Consider the following 19742-nt stretch of genomic DNA (forward strand, 5'->3'; position numbering starts at 1 on the left):
GAGGATCACAGGCAGGAGCTCCAGGCAAACCGGAGATCAGGTCTGACTCCAACAAGACGGATGAGATCATTATCAGTCTGATAGTTTGTGTTTGTGTGTGAGCAGGTGAGGAGCTGCATGGAGCCTCACACACTCTGACTGAGCCCACAGTTTGTCCCTTCACACAGTGTTAACAAGTGGTGGTTGAACATTGCCATGGAAACGTGCATGTTGGAGCCGTCTGCTTGGCTCACATTTGTTCATATCTCCATATCTCTCTCTCACACACACACACACACACACACACACACACACACACACAGTCTGATTCCATCTGACTGATCTTTTGTTTCATTTGCTCTTAAAACAATTAAATTCACTTTTCACTTAAACATCTGTACAAAAAACACAAACAGAAGAGGAAGGAAGAGGAGAATCCCTTCAAAATAAAAGTCCTCCCATGGCGACAGCATCTCTTATCAAACACAGATGTGTACAGATATGAACACACACACACACACACACACACTCACATGTACTGCACGTGTCCCCTCATCACAAACAACACAGATATAAAAGTGCTACTGACAGCTGGTGGACAGACGGAGCGAGTCGCTGACAGACTGACTGACTCGTCACGGCTCGTCCCCTAGGAGACGCTGGAGCAGCGGATGCTCGGGGAGCCCATTTGGGTCAGCACCTTGTCCAACCACTGCAGGGGGCCGTTCAGGTGCAGCTCGATCCAGCAGGGGGTGCTGGTCACCGTCTGTCGTCTGGGAGGGGGGGAGAGGGGGAGAGAGAGGGAGAGAGAGAGAGAGAGAGAGAGAGAGAGAGAGAGAGAGAGAGAGAGAGAGAGAGAGAGAGAGAGAGAGAGGGAGGGAGAGAGAGAAGAGCTTTCAAAACAAAGTCAACAGATCTGAAGTGAGCAGAGGTCAGATCGCAGCAGGAAGCCTGAGAAGTTACAGCAGAGTCAAACGCTTCACTTTCACACAGGAAGAAGAGAGACAAAGACCATCAAGTCCCAGTCTGAGTCCATGAGAGGCAGGCAGCATGATGACCAAACAGGAAGCACACACACACACACACACACACACACACACACGTTTCTCTATAGCTGAAGTGCTTCACAGTGGCGTTGTCATGGTTTCCTCCATCACAGATCTCAGTCAATCACAGAAGATCTCGTCTCATAGTTTAGAGTTTTGAGCAAAGACATGTGTGCGTACATACAGCTCTATACATGTAGTAACCTCTGGAGGCCACAGCAGGATGACCTCATCTCTCTGTGTCTCAGCTGGATCTACACATGACCTCAGTGTGTGAAGGTGTAACGTCACCGCTGCTCCAATAACTTCAGTCACGCAAACACAAAGGAGGGCCGGGAAATCCATCAGTGACATGAAAACGCCTACAAAGTACAGAAGCTGTACACACACACACACACACACACACACACACACACACACACACACACACACACACACACACACACACACACACACACACACACACACACACACCCTTGTGGAAACCTCCCACCCGGCTCCGTCTCCCCCTTAATTCCGTCTCCTCCTGTCTTTACTATCAGTGCAGTCAGACGGTGTGGAAAAGACGGAGCGAGTCGCCGGGGGAAAGTCTGACATCTCTCTCTCTCTCTCTCTCTCTCTTCCTCCCCCTCTCTGTCCCTCCATCCCTCCCTCTGTCACGTCGCATGTGTGTTTGTTTAAAAATAGCCGAGCCGGGGCCCCCGCTCCTATTGATGAGGCCCCGGTTACGTCATGCAGATGCCTGTGAGCGTGGGCGGGGCGGGGCCTCAGGGGCGGGGCGGGGCGGGGCCTCAGGGCTGCTGTGGGCCGTGACTCACAGTCTGGGTCAGGATCCTGGCTCTGTGTTTACATGATGGTGGTGTGGTGAGGATCTGATCTGTGATGCTTGAGTGGCTCATTATCTCTCCCTCTCTCTTTCTCCTCCTATAAAACTGAATTGTTCCTGGATTCTGTCCACAGGCAACACGGAGCCAGAGCATGAGGTCCTGTCATCTAATACGGCTGAAACATCTGAAGCAGGGGGGTCAGGGGGGTCGGCTGTGTGTGTAGTGGGACCAAGACTTTGACACCGGAGAGCCGGAACCATCCAGAATATTTAAAAGAAGCCAACATCCATTTATCCAACAGTAAGTGAGACTGCATCAGGATTCAGCTGTCAGGAGAAGTTTAAGAGTGTTAAAGAAGCAGATTCTGTTCAGATGAGCTCAACAGAAATCTCTCAAACATGTTATAAATAAAGTGTTCCAGCAGGCAAATCACACACAAAACACACAAAACACACACAGCCGCCTGCTTGTTCCATCATCTGACTGAAACTCTTAACTCAAATGTAAGGAAGCAGCCTCTAAAGCAGTGGTCCCCAAACTACGGCCTGCGGGCCGGATACGGCCCGCCTCCACATTTGGCCCGGCCCCCTGAACAATACCAGAGACGCATTATGATTTTTTTTTCAGTCTGGCCACGCGAATCCTTGACTCGCCCCTGTCAAATAGAACGGAATAATGGCGAAAAGGTTAGGTAAGAGAAACATTGATTCAGCATGAAGGGTATCTAACCTGCAGTGGTCAAACGATTATTTTTTTGTTCAATGCAAAGAAAAGGCTGTCTGTCTCATGTGTCAAGAGGCGGTTGCGGTATTCAAAGAATACAATCTGCGCCGACACTATGAATCCCGTCACAAAGACAAGTATGATAGCTTGCAAGGCCAAATGCGAGCAGACAAACTCTCAAAGCTAAAAAGTGGCCTGTTAGCTCAGCAGAATACATTTGTACGCCAAGCTCAGCTGAACCAGTCGTCCGTTCGGGCCAGCTTTCGGGTTGCTCAACTGATAGCAAGCAGCGGTAAACCTTTCACTGGAGAGTTTGTCAAGAAATGTTTGAATGCTGTCGCGGAGGAGGTGTGTCCCGAGAAGAAAGATGTCTTAAATGCTGTGAGTCTGTCGGCGGGTACAATCACCAGACGCATTGAAGCAATCGGGGGTAATGTATATGCCCAGCTGCAGCAGAAGACGAAAGAATTTGACTTTTTTCCATTAGCACTGGATGAGAGCACGGACGTGCAGGACACAGCGCAGCTGCTCGTTTTTATTCGTGGAGTTAGCGCAAACTTTGAGATGTGCGAGGAGCTGGCAGCCCTCCAAAGTCTCAAAGGGACTACGACGGGGGAGGATATTTTCGGCAAAGTATGCCAAACCATGGAAGAGTTGGACCTGAACTGGTCAAAGCTTGCCAGCATCACGACTGACGGGGCTCCTAGTATGGTGGGCGCGTCTCGGGGTCTAATAGGACGCATGAACCGGGAGATGGAAGAACGGGGTCTCACCGCCCCGCTACAAGTCCACTGCCTAATTCACCAGCAAGCACTGTGCTGCGAAGTGTTGAAGTGGGATTCTGTCATGATGGTTGTGGTGTCATGCATAAACTTCATCAGAGCAAAGGGACTAAAACACAGGCAGTTCCAACAATTCCTGTCTGAACTGGAGTCTGCGCACGGCGATGTGCTGTACTACACAGAGGTCCGATGGTTGAGCCGGGGCAGAGTTTTGAGGCGTTTTTACGAGCTGCTACCCGAAATTAACGCATTTCTTCATTCAAAAGACAAAACGGTCCCAGAGCTGATCGACCCAGAATGGAAATGACACCTCGCATCTTTAACAGACGTGACAGAAATGCTGAACAGCCTTCACTTGCAGCTACAAGGCCAGGGGAACATTTGCGACATGTATTCTCACAGAAAAGCATTTTTTCTGTGAAGAACCCAGAGAGGGTTACTTGGTTATTATTTATTTCATTAATAGTGTTATTATTTATTTCATTAATAGTGTTATTATTTATTTCCTGACTTTTTTTTCTGTGAAAATCCCGGAAAGGGTTATTAATGTTTGGTTATGTGTGGCTTTCTGGAAAACAATAAATGTTTACGTTTAGGCACCCCTGCGATCGTCACACTTTTTCTGTTACAAACTGACCCCGGCCCCATCAGAGAAGGGAAAAGTTATGTGGCCCTCACAGGAAAAAGTTTGGGGACCCCTGCTCTAAAGGATCCAGGAACAGTGTGTATCAGCCTTAGTGTGTATCAGCCTCAGTGTGTATCAGCCTCAGTGTGTATCAGCCTCAGTGTGTATCAGCCTCAGTGTGTATCAGCCTCAGTGTGTATCAGCCTCAGTGTGTATCAGCCTCAGTGTGTGTATCAGCCTCACAGTATGTATCAGCCTCAGTGTGTGTATCAGCCTCAGTGTGTGTATCAGCCTCAGTGTGTGTATCAGCCTCAGTGTGTATCAGCCTCAGTGTGTATCAGCCTCAGTGTGTGAATCAGCCTCAGTGTGTGAATCAGCCTCAGTGTGTGTATCAGCCTCAGTGTGTATCAGCCTCAGTGTGTATCAGCCTCAGTGTGTATCAGCCTCAGTGTGTGTTTCAGCCTCAGCTCACCTGTACTCGGCTCCCCAGCCTTTGACGAAGCTCATGCGGATGGTGCACATCCTGGTCAGCTGGTACACGGCCTCAAAGCCCTGATTGACCGACTGAGCCAGCAGAGCGGCAAACTCCTGGTTGTTGAAGATCTTCAAGTTGCAGCCTGAAGAACGAGAACACGACCAGGAGACATGAGAGACATGAGAGACATGAGAGACATGAGAGACATGAGAGACATGAGAGACATGAGAGACATGAGAGACACTAGGAACAGACAAACAAGAAAGGGCTTGCTTACTCTCACTCACTCACTCTCATTCTCTCTCTCTCTCTCTCTCACTCCTTCACTCACTCTCCCTCATTTTTTCTCACTCCCTCTGTCTCTCTCTCTCTCTCTCTCTCTCACTCACTCTCTCTCACTCATCCTCCCTCCCACTCACTCACTCTCACTCCCTCCCTCCTTCACCCTCTCTCTCACTCCCTCAATCCCCCTCTCTCTCTCTCTCTCTCTCTCTCTCTCTCTCTCAGGTTGTGAGTTCACACACCTGGGGGGATTTTGCAGACGGTAGCAGGATGCCATCCGTAGCGCTGGTTGCAGTTGGGGCTCTGGACAAAGATGGCGCTGTCACTGAGACACTCGGCGAACACCTCTCCTCCGATGTAATAGAGTCGCACGCCCCGACCTGAAGGGCAGAAGGAGACGCTCCAATCAGAAGAGGGAGAGAGGAGAAAGGACATGTGTATGTATGTGTGTTGGAACGGGTGAGGCTCCTTACCGATGTGTCGGCGCGTTAACTCCACGGCGGCGTTGCGGTTGACGTTGGACAACAGGCCCAGGCAGAAGCGCTCCGAGTTGGACGGGTCCGTGAATCCGTCCACGGTCAGCGACGGCTGCGAGGCGTGGAAAGTCTCGCCCACTCGCTGGTTCAGCTCGTAGTAAGAGATGGAACACCAGAAGGCCGGCTCACAGTACGTCACCGGCTGGAGGTCTGAGAGGGAGAGGGAGAGGGAGAGAGAGTGAGTGAGAGTGTGTGAGTGAGAGAGTGAGAGTGAGGGACAGAGTGAGTGAGAGAGTGAGTGAGAGACCGACACAGAGAGCGAGTGAGAGTGTGTGTGAGAGAGTGAGAGACGGAAACAGAGAGAGAGAGGAGAGAGAGAGACATAAGTAGCTAAAGACAGACAGCATTCAAGATGAGAAAGCAGATGAAGAGGAAGCAGAGAAACAGAAGGCAGGGAAGATAACAGATGGAGAGAAAATGAAAAAAAAAGAAGCAACAACGGCGAGGAAGAGGGAGAATGAGTGAAGATAGGGGGAGAGAAGAGGAGGAGGAGGAAGACGAGCGGAAAAAAACAGGCTGAGGCTGCATCTCACACACACACACACACACACACACACACACACACAAACCTCCACCAGACAAATGTGGGACGCTGGAGCTCAAAATGGTGAAATTACAGACTGATCTGTAAAAAACGACAGTAAGTCCGAGCGGTTCTGGCATCTCTCTCTCTCTCTCTCTCTCTCTCTCTGTGTGAGGCTCGTCCACATCGTGTCCTCGGCTTTGAAGCCAGAGGAGGACAGAGAGGAGGACAGAGTGGAGGACAGAGGGGAGGACAGAGGGGAGGACAGAGAGGAGGACAGAGAGGAGGACAGACGCAGCAAATACAATCTGGTGTCAATTTGTTGTTTTGGCCGAGGGTTGGAGCCTCCTGGTGTTGTTCCGTCCTGATAGAACGGGCGTAGGATGTTGTTATTGACGTAAGAGTGGGCGGGCCGGGGTCTCGGCCCAATCAGGAGCAGGGAAGACAAAGACAAAGAACTCCTACACCACCTGGTTCCCTCTCACAAATCTGGAGTCAAATCAAACGGAAGAATTCCCTCTGGGGCGATGCAGCGTTTGTCTGTTAGTCATGGCCGGATAGAAAACACACACACACACACACATACACACAAACACACACAGGGGGCTCTCACCTAAGTTGCTGTGTGTGGGTGAGACAGGGTTGGGCGACAGGTTGGGGGAGCCAGTGTCCATGCTGTGGTTCATCTGGTGATCGCTGGTCTCTCCATCCTCGCTCAGGTAGCCGGGCGGAGGCGTTTCTGAGAGGCACACAAACGCACACGTTACACCTGGCTCATAGCCCCTCCCCCCTCTTACCCCCCAGGTCTGGTCTGCTCTCACCTGGTATGTAGTTGCTCTGAGGCTCGATGCCGGCGGGGAAGTTGGTGTTCTCGGGGATGGAGTGGCTGTAGTCGTCCAGTGGGGGAAACTCGCTGGGGATCTCTGTGTGTCTGGGCACCAAGACGGGCGGCAGGACTGCAGCACACAACAACAACACAAGTTATATTATTATATTATTATATTAAAGCTTATTACACATCCTGAGATCATACAGGAGGCTCAGAGAGTGTGTGAGAGTGTGTGAGCTCTTCTTAAAGTCTTATTGTTACTCTGGATTCCATATCATGTGTCAGGTGTGTGTTGGTAGTTCCTATGTGGCGTGGGGGGCGGGGCTACCTGGCGTCTCCACCCTCTGGTAGTGGTACGGGTTGACGCAGACCTCGTCCTTCTTGGTGTGGAAGGCGTACTCGCACAGCTCCACCGCACGCAGCTCGTGGTGCGACTGCAGGTCGGGCCAGCGCCATAGCCGGCAGTAGATGACGTGGGGGAGGCCCTTCCTGTGGGACACCTGCAGGCGGCCATCCAGGGACCTGGAGGAGGAGGAGGAGGAGGAGGAGGAGGAGGAGGAAGAAGAGGCCATGAAGGAGAGCTCGACACACGTGATTCTGTACGGCGGCAGATCAGACGCCGGCGCTCTTGTTGTCTGAGATTTGACAGTAGCTTTAGTGGCCCCGGCTGTGTGTTTGTGTGTGTGTGTGTGTGTGTGTCTCTGCCTCTGAGCCGATGACTAATGATAACAATGTGATCAGTGTGTGTGTGTGTGTGTGAAGCAGGAACTTTACATACTCATCTGGTGTTACTACATCTCATCTGTACTCGGCAAGGCCTCACACTGGAAGCTTAATGGGTTAAGCCAGCAGACAGTCGAGAGTGTGTGTGTGTGTGTGTGTGTGTGCCCAGTAATCTCTCCACATCACTCATGAAAGGCAGAAACACTCGTCTTATGTAAGAGGAGATGACCATATGTGTGTTTTCTCTCTCTGGCTCTCTCTCTCTCTCTAACACACACACACACACACACACACACACACACTAACAGTAAGGGTCAAAGATTTAGGCTAAAGCCCTTTAGCAGGTCAAAGGTCAGCTCCCAAATAAAAAGGAGGCCTCCTCCTGTACGACTAATGAAAGCTCAGTCTGAAACCATCTGGGTCAGAGAGTGTGTGTGTGTGTATGTGTGTGTGGTCTGGCTTATAAGCGGTGTGTGTGCACTGTATGTGTGCGTTTGTGTTATTGTCTTTTGTGTGTGTGCACATGGAAGTGATTCATGCATGAAACACGCGACAGCATCCAACAACTAAAGAAGAAGAAGATGAAGAAGAAGAAGCAGAAGTCCCATAAAGACTCTATGTCAGATTAATGTCCAGACTCCATCTAATCCAGACAGATCCTCCCTGTGACCCACAGACCTCACATGACTCCGCCTCCACATGCTGACAGACACTCTGACTCCACCTCCACATGCTGTCACTCACTCTGACTCCGCCTCCACATGCTGTCACTCACTGCAGGCCAAAGTCTCTCTGCTGCTGCTGCAGGCTGAGGGGTCGAATCAGGTCGACCTACTTTACCCTGGTTTGTACATGTGCAGCCACTTCTTCACGGTGCCTCTCACACACACACACACACACACACACACACACACACACTGCAGTCTGTCACGTTACCACGCCGTGTCCGCTGGGGCGTGCGTGTGTGTGCGTGTGTGTGTGTGTGTGTGTGTGTGTGTGTGTGTGTGTGTGTGTGTGTGTGTGTGTGTGTGTGTGTGTGTGTGTGTGTGTGTGTGTGTGAAGGCACAGAGTCAGCTGCGGTCACCAGCGCTCTGAGCTCAGATGAGACTAAAGTAACGAGGGTGAAGCAGGAGGTCAGGCCTGTGTTTCACACACACACACACACACACACACACACACACACACACACACACACACACACACACACACACACACACACACACACACACACACACACACACACACTAAGGCTCTTTGGCCCTTCAGACTAACGGATCCTGTTATAAACGTTTGATCGATTCGTCGTATAAACTGTGTGTTCAGGTCTGTCTGTGCCTCTGTGAGTCGAAGAAGAAGAAGAACACGACATCATGCAGGAGATCTTATATGAATGAATGAACAATGACATCACATTTAATCCTCAGAAACATCTCTCAGCTATGACGACACATGACGCATCTGAAACAGCGACGCTGAAGGAAGCGGGACCTTCAGTGTGTCAGACGCTCTTTGCTCTGATGTGGAAGAGAGAAAGAGTCCAGATTGTAAAGGAGTTAAAGTCCAGACGGGGCTGAGCTGACGGCCCTGGTATTTGTCTTCAGTCCCTGCAGCCGTGTGGGCGTTTGGTTGGGCAGGACTTTGTGGGCCGAGGCAGACGTGAGCAAACTTACAGGCCCGTGTGTGTGTGTGTGTGTGTGTGTGTGTAGTGTGTAGGCCCGGCGTCCTTCTTCCTTCCTGTTCAACTTTATTCTGGAGGAGAAGAAGACGCTGCAGTGTGTGTGAGTTAGTGTGAGTCAGACGCACCTCTGCACACACACAACCCTACAGGTTCATTCAGAACGCTGCCCGCTGCTCGTCTTCGCCCCTAACGTGCTAAAGTCGTTAAAGGTGTGTGTGTGAGTGTGTGAGTGACGGCGAGTGTTTCCACAGACAGATAAGATTCAGACGGGAGACGACTTCAGTCACAGCTCAACGTTTCCTTCAGGCAGCGACGCTTCACACGCCTGGAGAGGAACTCCATTACACAGCAGCCGCAGGCAAAACACTCTGCACGTGAAACACACAGACATGCCAACACACACTCACTCACTACACACACACACACACACACTACACTTCTCAATCACAGTGAGTCAGTTCAGAGGCAGTGTGTTGTGGTGAGAAACTTCTCCCCAACGGCACAAACCGCTTCTTCCTCACTACCAAGACCGGGCCTGTTGTTTACAGGGAGAACCAGTAGCACCGAGTCTAAACAACCAGCCTGTGAGCCCGCTCAACACTTCCAAAATATGTGACGCACACACACTTACATAACAGAGGGAGAGAGAAAGGAGGGTGAACACTGACAGTGAATTCCCTCTCTCTCTGTGTGTGTGTGTGTGTGTGTGTGTGTGTGTGTGTGTGTGTGTGTGTGTGTGTGTGTGTGTGTGTGTGTGTGTGTGTGTGTGTGTGTGTGTGTGTGTGTGTGTGTGTGTGTGTGTGTAGGAACATAGGTTTGGATCCGCAGCCTTCCAGGAATCCATGCGAGCGGTTTCCCGTCTCAGCTCCTCCCTGCAGCAGCAGAGGCCGGTCAGCACAGACGGCCAGAGACCACCAGCTTCATCTGAGGAGTTAAATGCTCCAATGCACAGGGATGATGAAGAGGAGGAGGAGGAGGAGGAGAAAGAAGAGGTAGAGCTTCATCTGATTCTGTGATTCTGAGCCTGTAACCTTCAGACCATCAGCTCGTCTTTCTGAGAGCAGAGCAGAAGCCACAAGGAGCCGGGGGACCCAGCGGAGCTCAGGTCCACATGGACGGGACAGCACATGACTGACATGACCTGCAGCACAGGCTGATGGTGACCTTCAAACACAAATAGCATGTGTGTGTCTGTGTGTGTGTGTGTGTCAGAATGTCACTGAGCAACATGTATGCCGATGTCACACAGAAAAACTGTATCAACACACTTCACACACCAATGTGGGAGTGAGAGATAAAATACACACACTAGCAAGGTGAGCGTGAGCGTGAGCGTGTGTGTGTGTGTGTGTGTGTGTGTGTGTGTGTGTGTGTGTGTGTGTGTGTGTGTATCCTCAGAGCAGACGGAGGTTCACTGAGCTTCACAGGAGGAGGCCAGACTAAGACTTTAGGCATGTCATGTTCTACTCAGACACAAAGTGTGATCAAGCTGTTCAACCAGTACTGAACACACACAAACACAAACACACACACAAACACTCTCCAGGGTGCAGAGACCAGATCACATGAAAGTTACCAACAATCAAGCGTTTTGTCCTGAAGAACCCGTGTGGGTGTGTGTGTGTATGTGTGTGTGTGTGTACGAGGGTCTCTGTCAATCATTTAGAGAGTGACGGCCACTTCTAATCCTTTGTTTTGGAGTTTGGTGGTGAGACGTTTGGCTTTAATCACTTCTTACTCAAACGATTCCAGTCCATAAACAGAATCTGTGGTGGCGCTCATCCATCTTATGAGTGTGTGTGTGTGTGTGTGGGGGGGGGACAAACGGTAGGTGAGGGATAAAGAAAGAGGAGGGCCCTGCTGGACAATAGGGGCCGGCAGACTGTCTCAACAGCTCAGGACAGCTCAGTGTCTGTGACCGGCCCCCCCTGAAGCCCCCCCTCCCCGGCCCCTCTCCTCCGTCTGTCCCCCTGTGTCCTGCCTCGGCCCCCAGCAGCTCTGAGGGTGGGTGTGGGGCCGATGAGTCTTTGTGCCGGCTCATAAAAGTCTGGTCAGGCCACGAGCGACCGGGGCCGCAGTCTGGAGCCGTTTAGCAGAAGAGAGCACAGTGTGAGGAAAGTGATCAATCTCTGTTTGCCTCATGAAAGTGTGTTGATCCTGTTTCAGTCTAACTCGCCTGTTTACCACTTGAGTGACTCCCTACAACTCTCAGAATGAGCGGGAGAATCTTAACGACCCACAGAGACCGAGGTGAACGTGACTGTGGTGTTCTCCAGATCATCACACACTTCATCTCCTGTTTAGCACTCCAGTCCAGTCCAAACACCGTAATGGCTTCTCGGCATGGTTTGATTGACTCAGGGGAGGAGCTGTTAAACATTAAAGCTGGAGGTGCATTTGGAACTGGACCAGAGAAGAAGAACCAAAGCTCAGGTTTGTAATGTTGTGAGGGAAACACAGCCGCTCCTGTTCAGAGTGTAAACATGATGCATCTGTCTGAAGAGTTACAGATGAGGATTGATACTAAGAATCCACTTTAAACCCTATTCCTCCTGAGGAGATTAAGATCCTAGTTTGGAACGTGTAATGAATGTTGTACTCTGTGTAATTAAGTTCCCATTTGTAAATCGAATGAAAGCAATTGAATCCAATCAGATTGTTGTGCGATCATCTAATTCTTGCCTGATCATGATCTCATTTCATTCCCTTGGGCCAAAACTCTGTTTGGTTCTGGAGCAACTTGAGAAAGCAAATGTCTTCAACCAAGCTGAGCCGTTAGTCCAGTGTGGTTCCAGGAGGCCCAGTCACTCTCACATCCTGGTGCTGCCGAGGGTCTGTGCTGAAGTTTCCATGAGGTCACCAGGACCTGTCAATGTGCGGCAATGCAGAGCCAGAGACCACTGAGGGTGTGTGTGTGTGTGTGTGTGTGTGTGTGTGTGTGTGTGTGTGTGTGTGTGTGTGTGTGTGTGTTCTTATTTAGCGTCTGAAAAGCTTTAGCTCCTTTATAGTGGATATTTTTTTAGATCTTGTTTAAGGCCTTTGAGTGAGTTCCCCACACAGAGGAACGTATCCCACAGACCTCCCACTCTCTCTGGTAAAGCCATCAGACTTCTCTCCTCCTCACAGGAGGAGGGGGAGGTGAAGGAGCAGCAGCAGGAGCAGAGAGCCAGAGAGAGAGAGAGAGAGAGAGAAGCCAGTGGAGCTGCGGCCCACAGGTGATATCATTGGGCTGGTGTGTGGCTCAACCAGAGGCCCCGGCGTGAAACCGGACACCGGCAGACAGAGCAGCGACGAGGCCAGACCGCCAATAACAGAGTCCGGACTCGGCGAGACCGGAGAGGACTGGGAACCATTATGTTTTACAGCTGGAGCTCAATGGGCTGAGGAGAGAAACAAAGAGGGACCAAGGCGGGAAATCGTCTGTTTGAGGAGATGGAGACACTCGATACACTCCGTCCACAGCCCTGTGTGAGACCAGACCCAGCTCAGAGGGTCCGGACCAGACCGGACCACAACATCCAATACCTAGAGACTTTGTTCTTCTACATGAACCACATCTCTAACTAAATGAATCAGGATGATCCAGCGCCGGCTCATTGCAGCTCTGAGCCGAGCCTTCATTCAACAGCCCAGTCCAGGTTTCCATGACGATTGGATATCATCGTTTTGATACAGATGCAGTTTAAAGCCGTGCGTTCTTGTTGCTATTAGCGTCTCGGCATCATTGTTTTAGGAGCATCTGCTGAGTCACTTTGGCTCCAAACACAAACCTGTCGTCTGACAGCGTACGTCAGAGGCTGATTGATTAGTTTCTGAGCTGAAGGTCAGAAATATAGACTGAAGTAATGAGGCCATGAGGGCGAAGAGAGCCGGGCCGAGTCCATTATGCTGCCTCTAATGTTCAGAGATTACAACGACACACACACACACACACACACAAGTATCTAGACTACAGCCAGTTGAATGGTTTTTCCATTTAAGTCTGCTGTGGGGAAATTATCTCATCAAGCAGAGACGGTTCGACCCAAAGTGAGCTCCAGTGGGTCCAGGCAGGAGAAAGTGAATTGTTTCCTGGTACTGGATTGCGCAACATTCCTGCCATATTGAAACAAACTCCAACAAGGTGTCTGCTGGGTCGCTGAGGAGACGACACCATGAGACGACGTAATGGAGTGAGAGCAGGAGAGAGGAGCGTCCTCCATCACTGCTGCCTCTGCTCCTGTCCGCCTCACTCTCTCCTCCATAACATCTGCAGCCCCCCCCCCCCCCTTCCTCTCAGCTGTCAGTCACGTTCACGCTGCTTCTGGAGGATTTCACCCCGGCTGATGTCTTTACAGTGGCGGCCTCTTTCATGTGTTTTCCCACACAGATCCAGCTGCAGTCCAGCAGCAGCAGTGGAAGCCTCAGAGTGGCCTGGGAGCACAAAGGCAGACTTGTTGTCTGGTGTTCGAGTGTGTGAGTGTGTGTGTGTGTGCACTCCCCCACAGATAGTGAGGCGGCCTGCTCTGAGTTGAGGCAGCTCCGTCTCTGGCTCTCTAACCCCCCCCACCCCTCTGCAAGCCGCAAACCAAACAGCAGCCCACACCCTCCTGAGGGAGAGAGAGAGGGAGAGACATAAAGAGAGGGACGAGAGAGAGAGAGAGAGAGAGAGAGAGAGAGAGAGAGAGAGAGAGAGAGAGAGAGAGAGAGAGAGAGAGAGAGAGAGAGAGAGAGAGAGAGAGAGAGAGAGAGAGAGAGAAAGCATTCCACTGAGGTGACACACACACATAGTCAAACACTGTCAATCACTTATCTGATGAATTGACTCAGACCTTCAGCACATTATTCTTAGTGTACAGAGTCGATCGTCGTATAAATCAGAGCTGCAAACTGAAGAGCAGAGAGAAAACGCTGTGAGGGTCTGAGGCTCAACCAGGAGAACAGCTCAGGGGCTCCAACATGAAACATCCCCGTTAAAGACACAAAGAGGTAACAATATACCCAAATACACACACACACACACACTCACACTCAGATTGGCATGTATCATGGTGGGGATGTGATGTTTTCTTTTCAGACATTAACAGTTCATTGGCATGAAGAAGTCAAAGTGATGCTGGTTGATAAATAAAACATGTGAGATAAAGGTCTGTGTGTGTGTGAGACTTTCTGTCTCCCACGCCACATATTGACAGGAAAACTCTGCCTGGTCACACACACACGCACTGAATCATTCTGCAGCTGTTTCAGATCCAGGTCAGGATCGATCCGTGGCTCTGACCCGAGTCGGGCCGATCAAACACAGAGAGGAATCCCTCACTCGCCTGGAGAGAGTAACTCATTACCACGTTACAGCAGCACGCCCCACACACACACACACACACAGACAGACAGACAACACACATAAACGCCCTATGACCCGCTGTGTGTCGTCTCCAGGCCGAACAGAACAATGGCGTCTCGAATGACTCAAGTGTGCAACTTGACAGAAAAGCTGTTAAAAAAAAACGAGCGAGTGTGTGTGGGCACGTGTGTGTGTGTGTAAGGAGTGTGTGCAGCATGACTCACACATCACTAATCCAGGACTCCGATAAAAGAGCGAGGGAAAACACGCCGGTGACGGGAACCAGCAAAGTGATGTCATCATGCATGTGGACTACAGAACTGACTGAGCCTGTTAGGGTGACTGAACCCAGGAGTGTGTGTGTGTGTGTGTGTGTGTGTGTGTGTGTGTGTGTGTGTGTGTGTGTGTGTGTGTGTGTGTGTGTGTGTGTGTGTGTGTGTGTGTGTGTGTGTGTGTGTGTGTGTGTGTGTGTAATGCTTGAAGGTTTACTTAAATCTATAGAATCCAAACATCGCACATGAACTTGGAGTAGATCCTGTTCTCAAACTCACACACACACACACCCACACACACACACAGGATGCTTGTATCATTTCTGCACCTTCACACTAAATGACAGGAAGTGAAGCGCGACGGGGCACGTGTCTGTGCAGACGTGTGTGTGTGTTTGTGTGTTAGTGTGTGAGCAGGTGACAGACGCGGTGTGCAGGCTCACACATTTCCTTGACACAAACAGGCAAACAAACCAGTTGTATCTGGTTGCCGAGGTAGCTGGTGTTGTGTTGTTGCCACGATAACTGCAGCCTCCTCTCGAGGAGCCAGAGGATCCCACACAGAGCGCCTGCTTCTTGCCTTCTCTCTCTCTCTCTCTCTCTCTCTCTCTCTCCAGAAGCAATGACCCAGTGTGCACGGTGGTGAGTTAAACCCTGCTGCCTGACCTGCTCTGAACCTGCATAATCCTCAACCACTCAGCATTGCGGCTGAGGCTTCACTACGTAACAACCCCGTGTTGCCGTGACGTGTCTAATCTCTCCTGTGCTTCCCCACTTTCCCTGCTCCTCCCTCTGCAGCGCTTTCCTGTCCGTTCCTCCCTCTCCCTTCTTTTTCCCCTCCTATCCCGTATTTTTTTCCATACTTCATCTCCGTCTGCTGCCCTGACATGCTGCAGTGTGTATCAGAGGGGGATGTGCTTGGACAGGACCAGAGCTCTCCTCAGCTCCAGATCCAGACCCAGAGTGTGTGAGGAGCCACGAGGTGTGAGGAATCCACTACCGCAAGACAGACACACACACACACACACACACACACACACACACACACACACACACACACACACACACACACACACACACACACACACACACACACACACACACACACACACACACACACACACACACACACACAGTATTCTTTCATTATTCCTCAGCCGTTCCCTCTCTCTGTAGTAAAAGCTGATCCGGTCCAAAGTAACCCCTCTGGTGCCTTGTGGCTCTGTAAACCTTTAAGTGCCCACAGTATTACATTTGGTCGCAGGGTCATAAATAATTTCTACAGCTGTTTCATGACACATCAGAGAAAGTTTCTGTTCAGATAAGACTGAGTTCCCGTTTCTCACTGAGGAAGGTTTAATGGACTCTGATCAATCATTAATAGTGATCAGAGGCCTGTTAAGTCTGCATTAGTGATGTTTACTCCTGTATGTCATCAATAGGCACAGGTTTGGGTTTGATTTTAACAATTCAACTCCACTTCTGAACAAAGGAAACAGGAGGGACGCTGTGTTGTTGATCGTCCCGACACCTTTAGAGAGTGAAGGTGACGCCACCTCATCATCACCTCAGAGGAACAACGGAGAGGCAAAACGTTCAGGACGTGACGCGCTTAACACACCAACATTTGTGTCTAAAGCAAGTACACAGGTCATAAAGAGAGAGAGAGAGGAGGGAGAGAGAGTGAGTGAGTGAGGGAGAGGGAAAGAGAGAGGGGGTGAGGGGGGAAGGAGGGAGAGTGAGTGAGTGAGGAAAGGAGAGAGAGTGAGGGAGGGAGGGATGTAAGGAGGGAGAGAGCGAGAGAGAGAGAGTGAGAGTGAGTGAGGGAGAGAGAGAGGGGCGAGGGAGGGGGGAGAGAGAGGGAGTGAGTGAGTGAGGAAAGGAGAGAGAGTAAGTGAGTGAGTGAAAAAGGGAGAGACAGAGTGAGAGAGTGAGTGAGTGAGTGAGTGAGAGAAAATGAGGGTAGGCCAACACCACAATAGCTTGTTGTTGAGTGACTGATGCTTGCCTCTGGTCAAAGGCCTTGGCACTGCACTGACAGACTCGACCTCAGATCTAAGCCCTTTGTTTCCAATGACAAACACAAGTTTAAGTTGAATTGACTGTGACTCATGTTTTCTCACCAGATGCGGGTCTTTATCGGCAGTGTAAACATATTGGGGGACACACACACACACACACTTTGCCTGCCTCCCTCCCTCATCTTCTCACACCGACCGCAAACCAACAGCGACCTCACCGCACTGAGCCGCTCCCCTGATAACGCCTCCTAATCCAAAGTAGGGCAGTGAAACCCATCTGAACTTTATCTAAGATGTCATTTCAGATCTGCTGTAGTAACGTCAACGTCACAGACACAAACCAAAACACGGGGAATCACAGCTTCACGTATGACACCTGATACATGAACCAGCTGCTCCGGGCCAATGATTCACCCACTCACACCGATTCACTCCTTTTCCTTCACCAATAATCCAACCTTAAATCACTCCAACAGATACTTGACCTGCTGTCTGGATCGATGTGTAGAGCCTGTTGCTGTCAGCATGGCGGCTCGTGATGAGGGAGTTCATGTGTCAGTGAGATCCTGAGGCTGACCTCCCTGTGGACAGGCCCCAACAAGCAGGAGGCGGCTGTCAGCTCGCCACATCACCGAGGAATTAATAGAAGCAGCCTGGCAGGTACCACAGAAACGGGGGGGGGGGGGGGGGGGAGTGGGGGGTGAGCTCTCCAGGGACACTGACAGCAAAGTTCTGATCCGGTGTCGTCTCAACGCACCGCGCCTCTCCCACCTCGGCTTTAGAGGACGGGAACTTGAAACGGGAGCGTGGCAAACATTTAATTGTAGTGTAGGCCGGCTTAATGCTGAGCTCCGGCCCGGGCTTGTGCTCCCTGCTGCCATATGCACACTTGTGGCTGTGAAGAATGTGGGCGTGGCCCTGTGTGTGTGTGTGTGTGTGTGTGTGTGTGTGTGTGTGTGTGTGTGTGTGTGTGTGTGTGTGTGTGTGTGTGTGTGTGTGTGTGTGTGTGTGTGTGTGTGTGTGTGTGTGTGCTCTGACTCCATCTGACAGACTGTGGTGCTGTTAAATCTAAATTACCAACACATGCAAGTGAGACTTTGTGGAGCGAAGCAAAAGTGTTTGGCCCGTGATTGCTTAATTACACCTCCTCACAAAACAGGAATATAAAAAGTGTTTCAAAGATTTATGGATGCTGCTCGAGTACAACGACAAAGACGGAAACACGCACACATCTTAGATTTGGAGCTGGATGACAACAGGAAGTCCACATTCCTACACACTAAAGGCTGAAACAACTCATTGATTGATTGATATACAGACAACTAACCAACAACTTTTAAGAATCAGTGCAGCCTGGTCTATCACGTGATCATTTGTTGTTTTTCTTGTTTTGTATCATTGGACATGGAACAGCTCTGGGGTCAGATTGGTCTCTGGGAACTTCTGATGAATATTTAAGGGTAAAATAATAAAGATTACTCGAGAGTGAAACATTCCCTAGTTTCAGTTCTGAGACAAACTAAATCCTGTCAAACATAATAAACATTAAACAAACAAACAAACTCCTCCATGGGGCATGTGGCAGGTCTGGCCCCGGTGTGGGGGGCACAGGGGGGGGCAGGGGGGCTTGTGACAGCCCAGAGAAGAGTCACTGCGGGGAGCAATTTCCTTTCGGATACGCAATGTTGATTATCGGTTAGAACACGACGCGTTGATTGACACGTGGTTGGAGGCAGCGACAGGCTCCGGGCTCCACTGACTCGCCTACGCAACAACACCAGCCCGCAAAGCTGCACCGCGTCCCAGATTAAGGCCAACTTATATAACTTGGGACTCCATTCAGTACATTTGTGTGCGGTGCTGCCTGGTCAGTGAACACATCACGGCTCTCACTCCACTTAAACGACCCGGACTTCTAGCAAATATCGATACCTGATCACCGTCAATCGATGACATTGATCCCACGCGCACTCTGCGTGGATGCGCGCGCTAACTGTCGTGGTATTTGCGCAATGACTCGCTAGCTTTCCCCTGTGGCTGCTGTTAGCTTGTTAACATGTCGGTATTTAGCCTCCGTGTCACATTAAAACACACAAACAGACGCATTTCGAAGTATTAACTATCCCAGCAGAGAGGAATGGAGGGGAAATAAACCCGAGTGGAAGGACGCCGCCGGTCGAAGTGAAGACCGGATCCCCGCAACTACTGCGGCGGAGCGCGGCTACTTTTAATTCAGAGCATTAAAGCAAACATGTCACCATCTTAGCTCGCCGGGTCGCAGCCTAACTCCATTACTGTAACATTGTGGGCTCGTACCTCGGTATTGTGATGCATTTGGTGTTGATGTTCTGTGTTGTGATGGCTTTCTCCAGCTCGTCCAGCTGCCCGGTCTTCTTCAGCTTCTTCACAAGGCTCTTCACCGCCTTCTCGCACCACTTCTCCTCCTGGCCGTTCTGCTCTCCCTTCTTCCAGCCCAGGAGCCTCTTGACGATGGGGGGAGTAAAAGGCAGAATTGACATGTTTGAGTTCAGTCAAAGTCCCTCCGAGCGCCGAGAAACAAGTCCGTGTCCGTTTGGCGGAACACCGATCCGAAAACTCCGGTGTGGCTCGGTCCCGGGCGCTGAGGTGAACGCGTTGTTCGGCTCGAATTAAAGCGTTTCTGGTGGAATAAAGTCACACAGAAGCATCTCAGAGTTGTTGCTCCAGTCCGAGCGCGCACACACACTTACACACTCTCACATACACACACTCAGTCTGTCAGCTCTGTGTGCACCGGTAGTCTGCTGCACTCTGGACTCAGTAGTCCTCCGCCAAGAAACCTAGTCCCGTCTGCAGCTCTTCAGCCGGAGGTTCTTCCAGTTCTGCCGACCCTCAGCGCGCCCACACGGTCTCTATAACTCACACCGAGGCTGCCCGACCTGCTGACGGTAGTTCGGTTGCTTTTTCCCCCTCACAGGTTCCAACCTTCGAGCAGAGAAAGTTTGCCTCCACTCAAAGTCCTCCGCGGCGCAGCGTCCACCGACTGAAGTCTGCAAGAAGTCTGCATCAAATGCAAATGCAAATCTGCAGCTGAGAGTCTCCATTCAGAGGCCAGACGG

General features: G+C 50.8%; 1 protein-coding gene across 1 annotated transcript; it reads right to left on the minus strand.

Annotated features, from left to right (window-relative positions):
* Positions 1-25: 25 nt before the first annotated feature.
* On the minus strand, positions 26-19690 carry smad3a (SMAD family member 3a). Its single transcript, XM_076171262.1, has 8 exons — positions 18961-19690; positions 6956-7149; positions 6620-6754; positions 6412-6537; positions 5213-5425; positions 4982-5119; positions 4455-4599; positions 26-752 (listed from the first exon to the last, which is right to left on the minus strand). The coding sequence occupies exons 1-8, from the start codon at positions 19161-19163 to the stop codon at positions 629-631; spliced, it is 1278 nt and encodes a 425-aa protein (XP_076027377.1). The 5' UTR covers positions 19164-19690; the 3' UTR covers positions 26-628.
* Between the last annotated feature and the right edge of the window lie 52 nt (positions 19691-19742).

Source organism: Genypterus blacodes, unplaced genomic scaffold (genome assembly GCF_046128005.1).
Source record: "Genypterus blacodes isolate CSIRO-AG114 ecotype Tasmania unplaced genomic scaffold, CSIRO-AGI_Gbla_v1 ptg000243l_1, whole genome shotgun sequence".
NCBI lineage: Eukaryota > Metazoa > Chordata > Actinopteri > Ophidiiformes > Ophidiidae > Genypterus > Genypterus blacodes.

Coding starts and splice junctions, on each gene's coding strand:
- smad3a (XM_076171262.1), bottom strand. CDS start 19,163: ATGTCAATTCTGCCTTTTACTCCCCCCATCGTCAAGAGGCTCCTGGGC. Junction 5,426..6,411: donor ACCCACACACAGCAACTTAG/GTGAGAGCCCCC, acceptor TCTCCCTCTCAG/ACCTCCAGCCGGTGACGTAC. Junction 5,120..5,212: donor GTTAACGCGCCGACACATCG/GTAAGGAGCCTC, acceptor TCTGCCCTTCAG/GTCGGGGCGTGCGACTCTAT.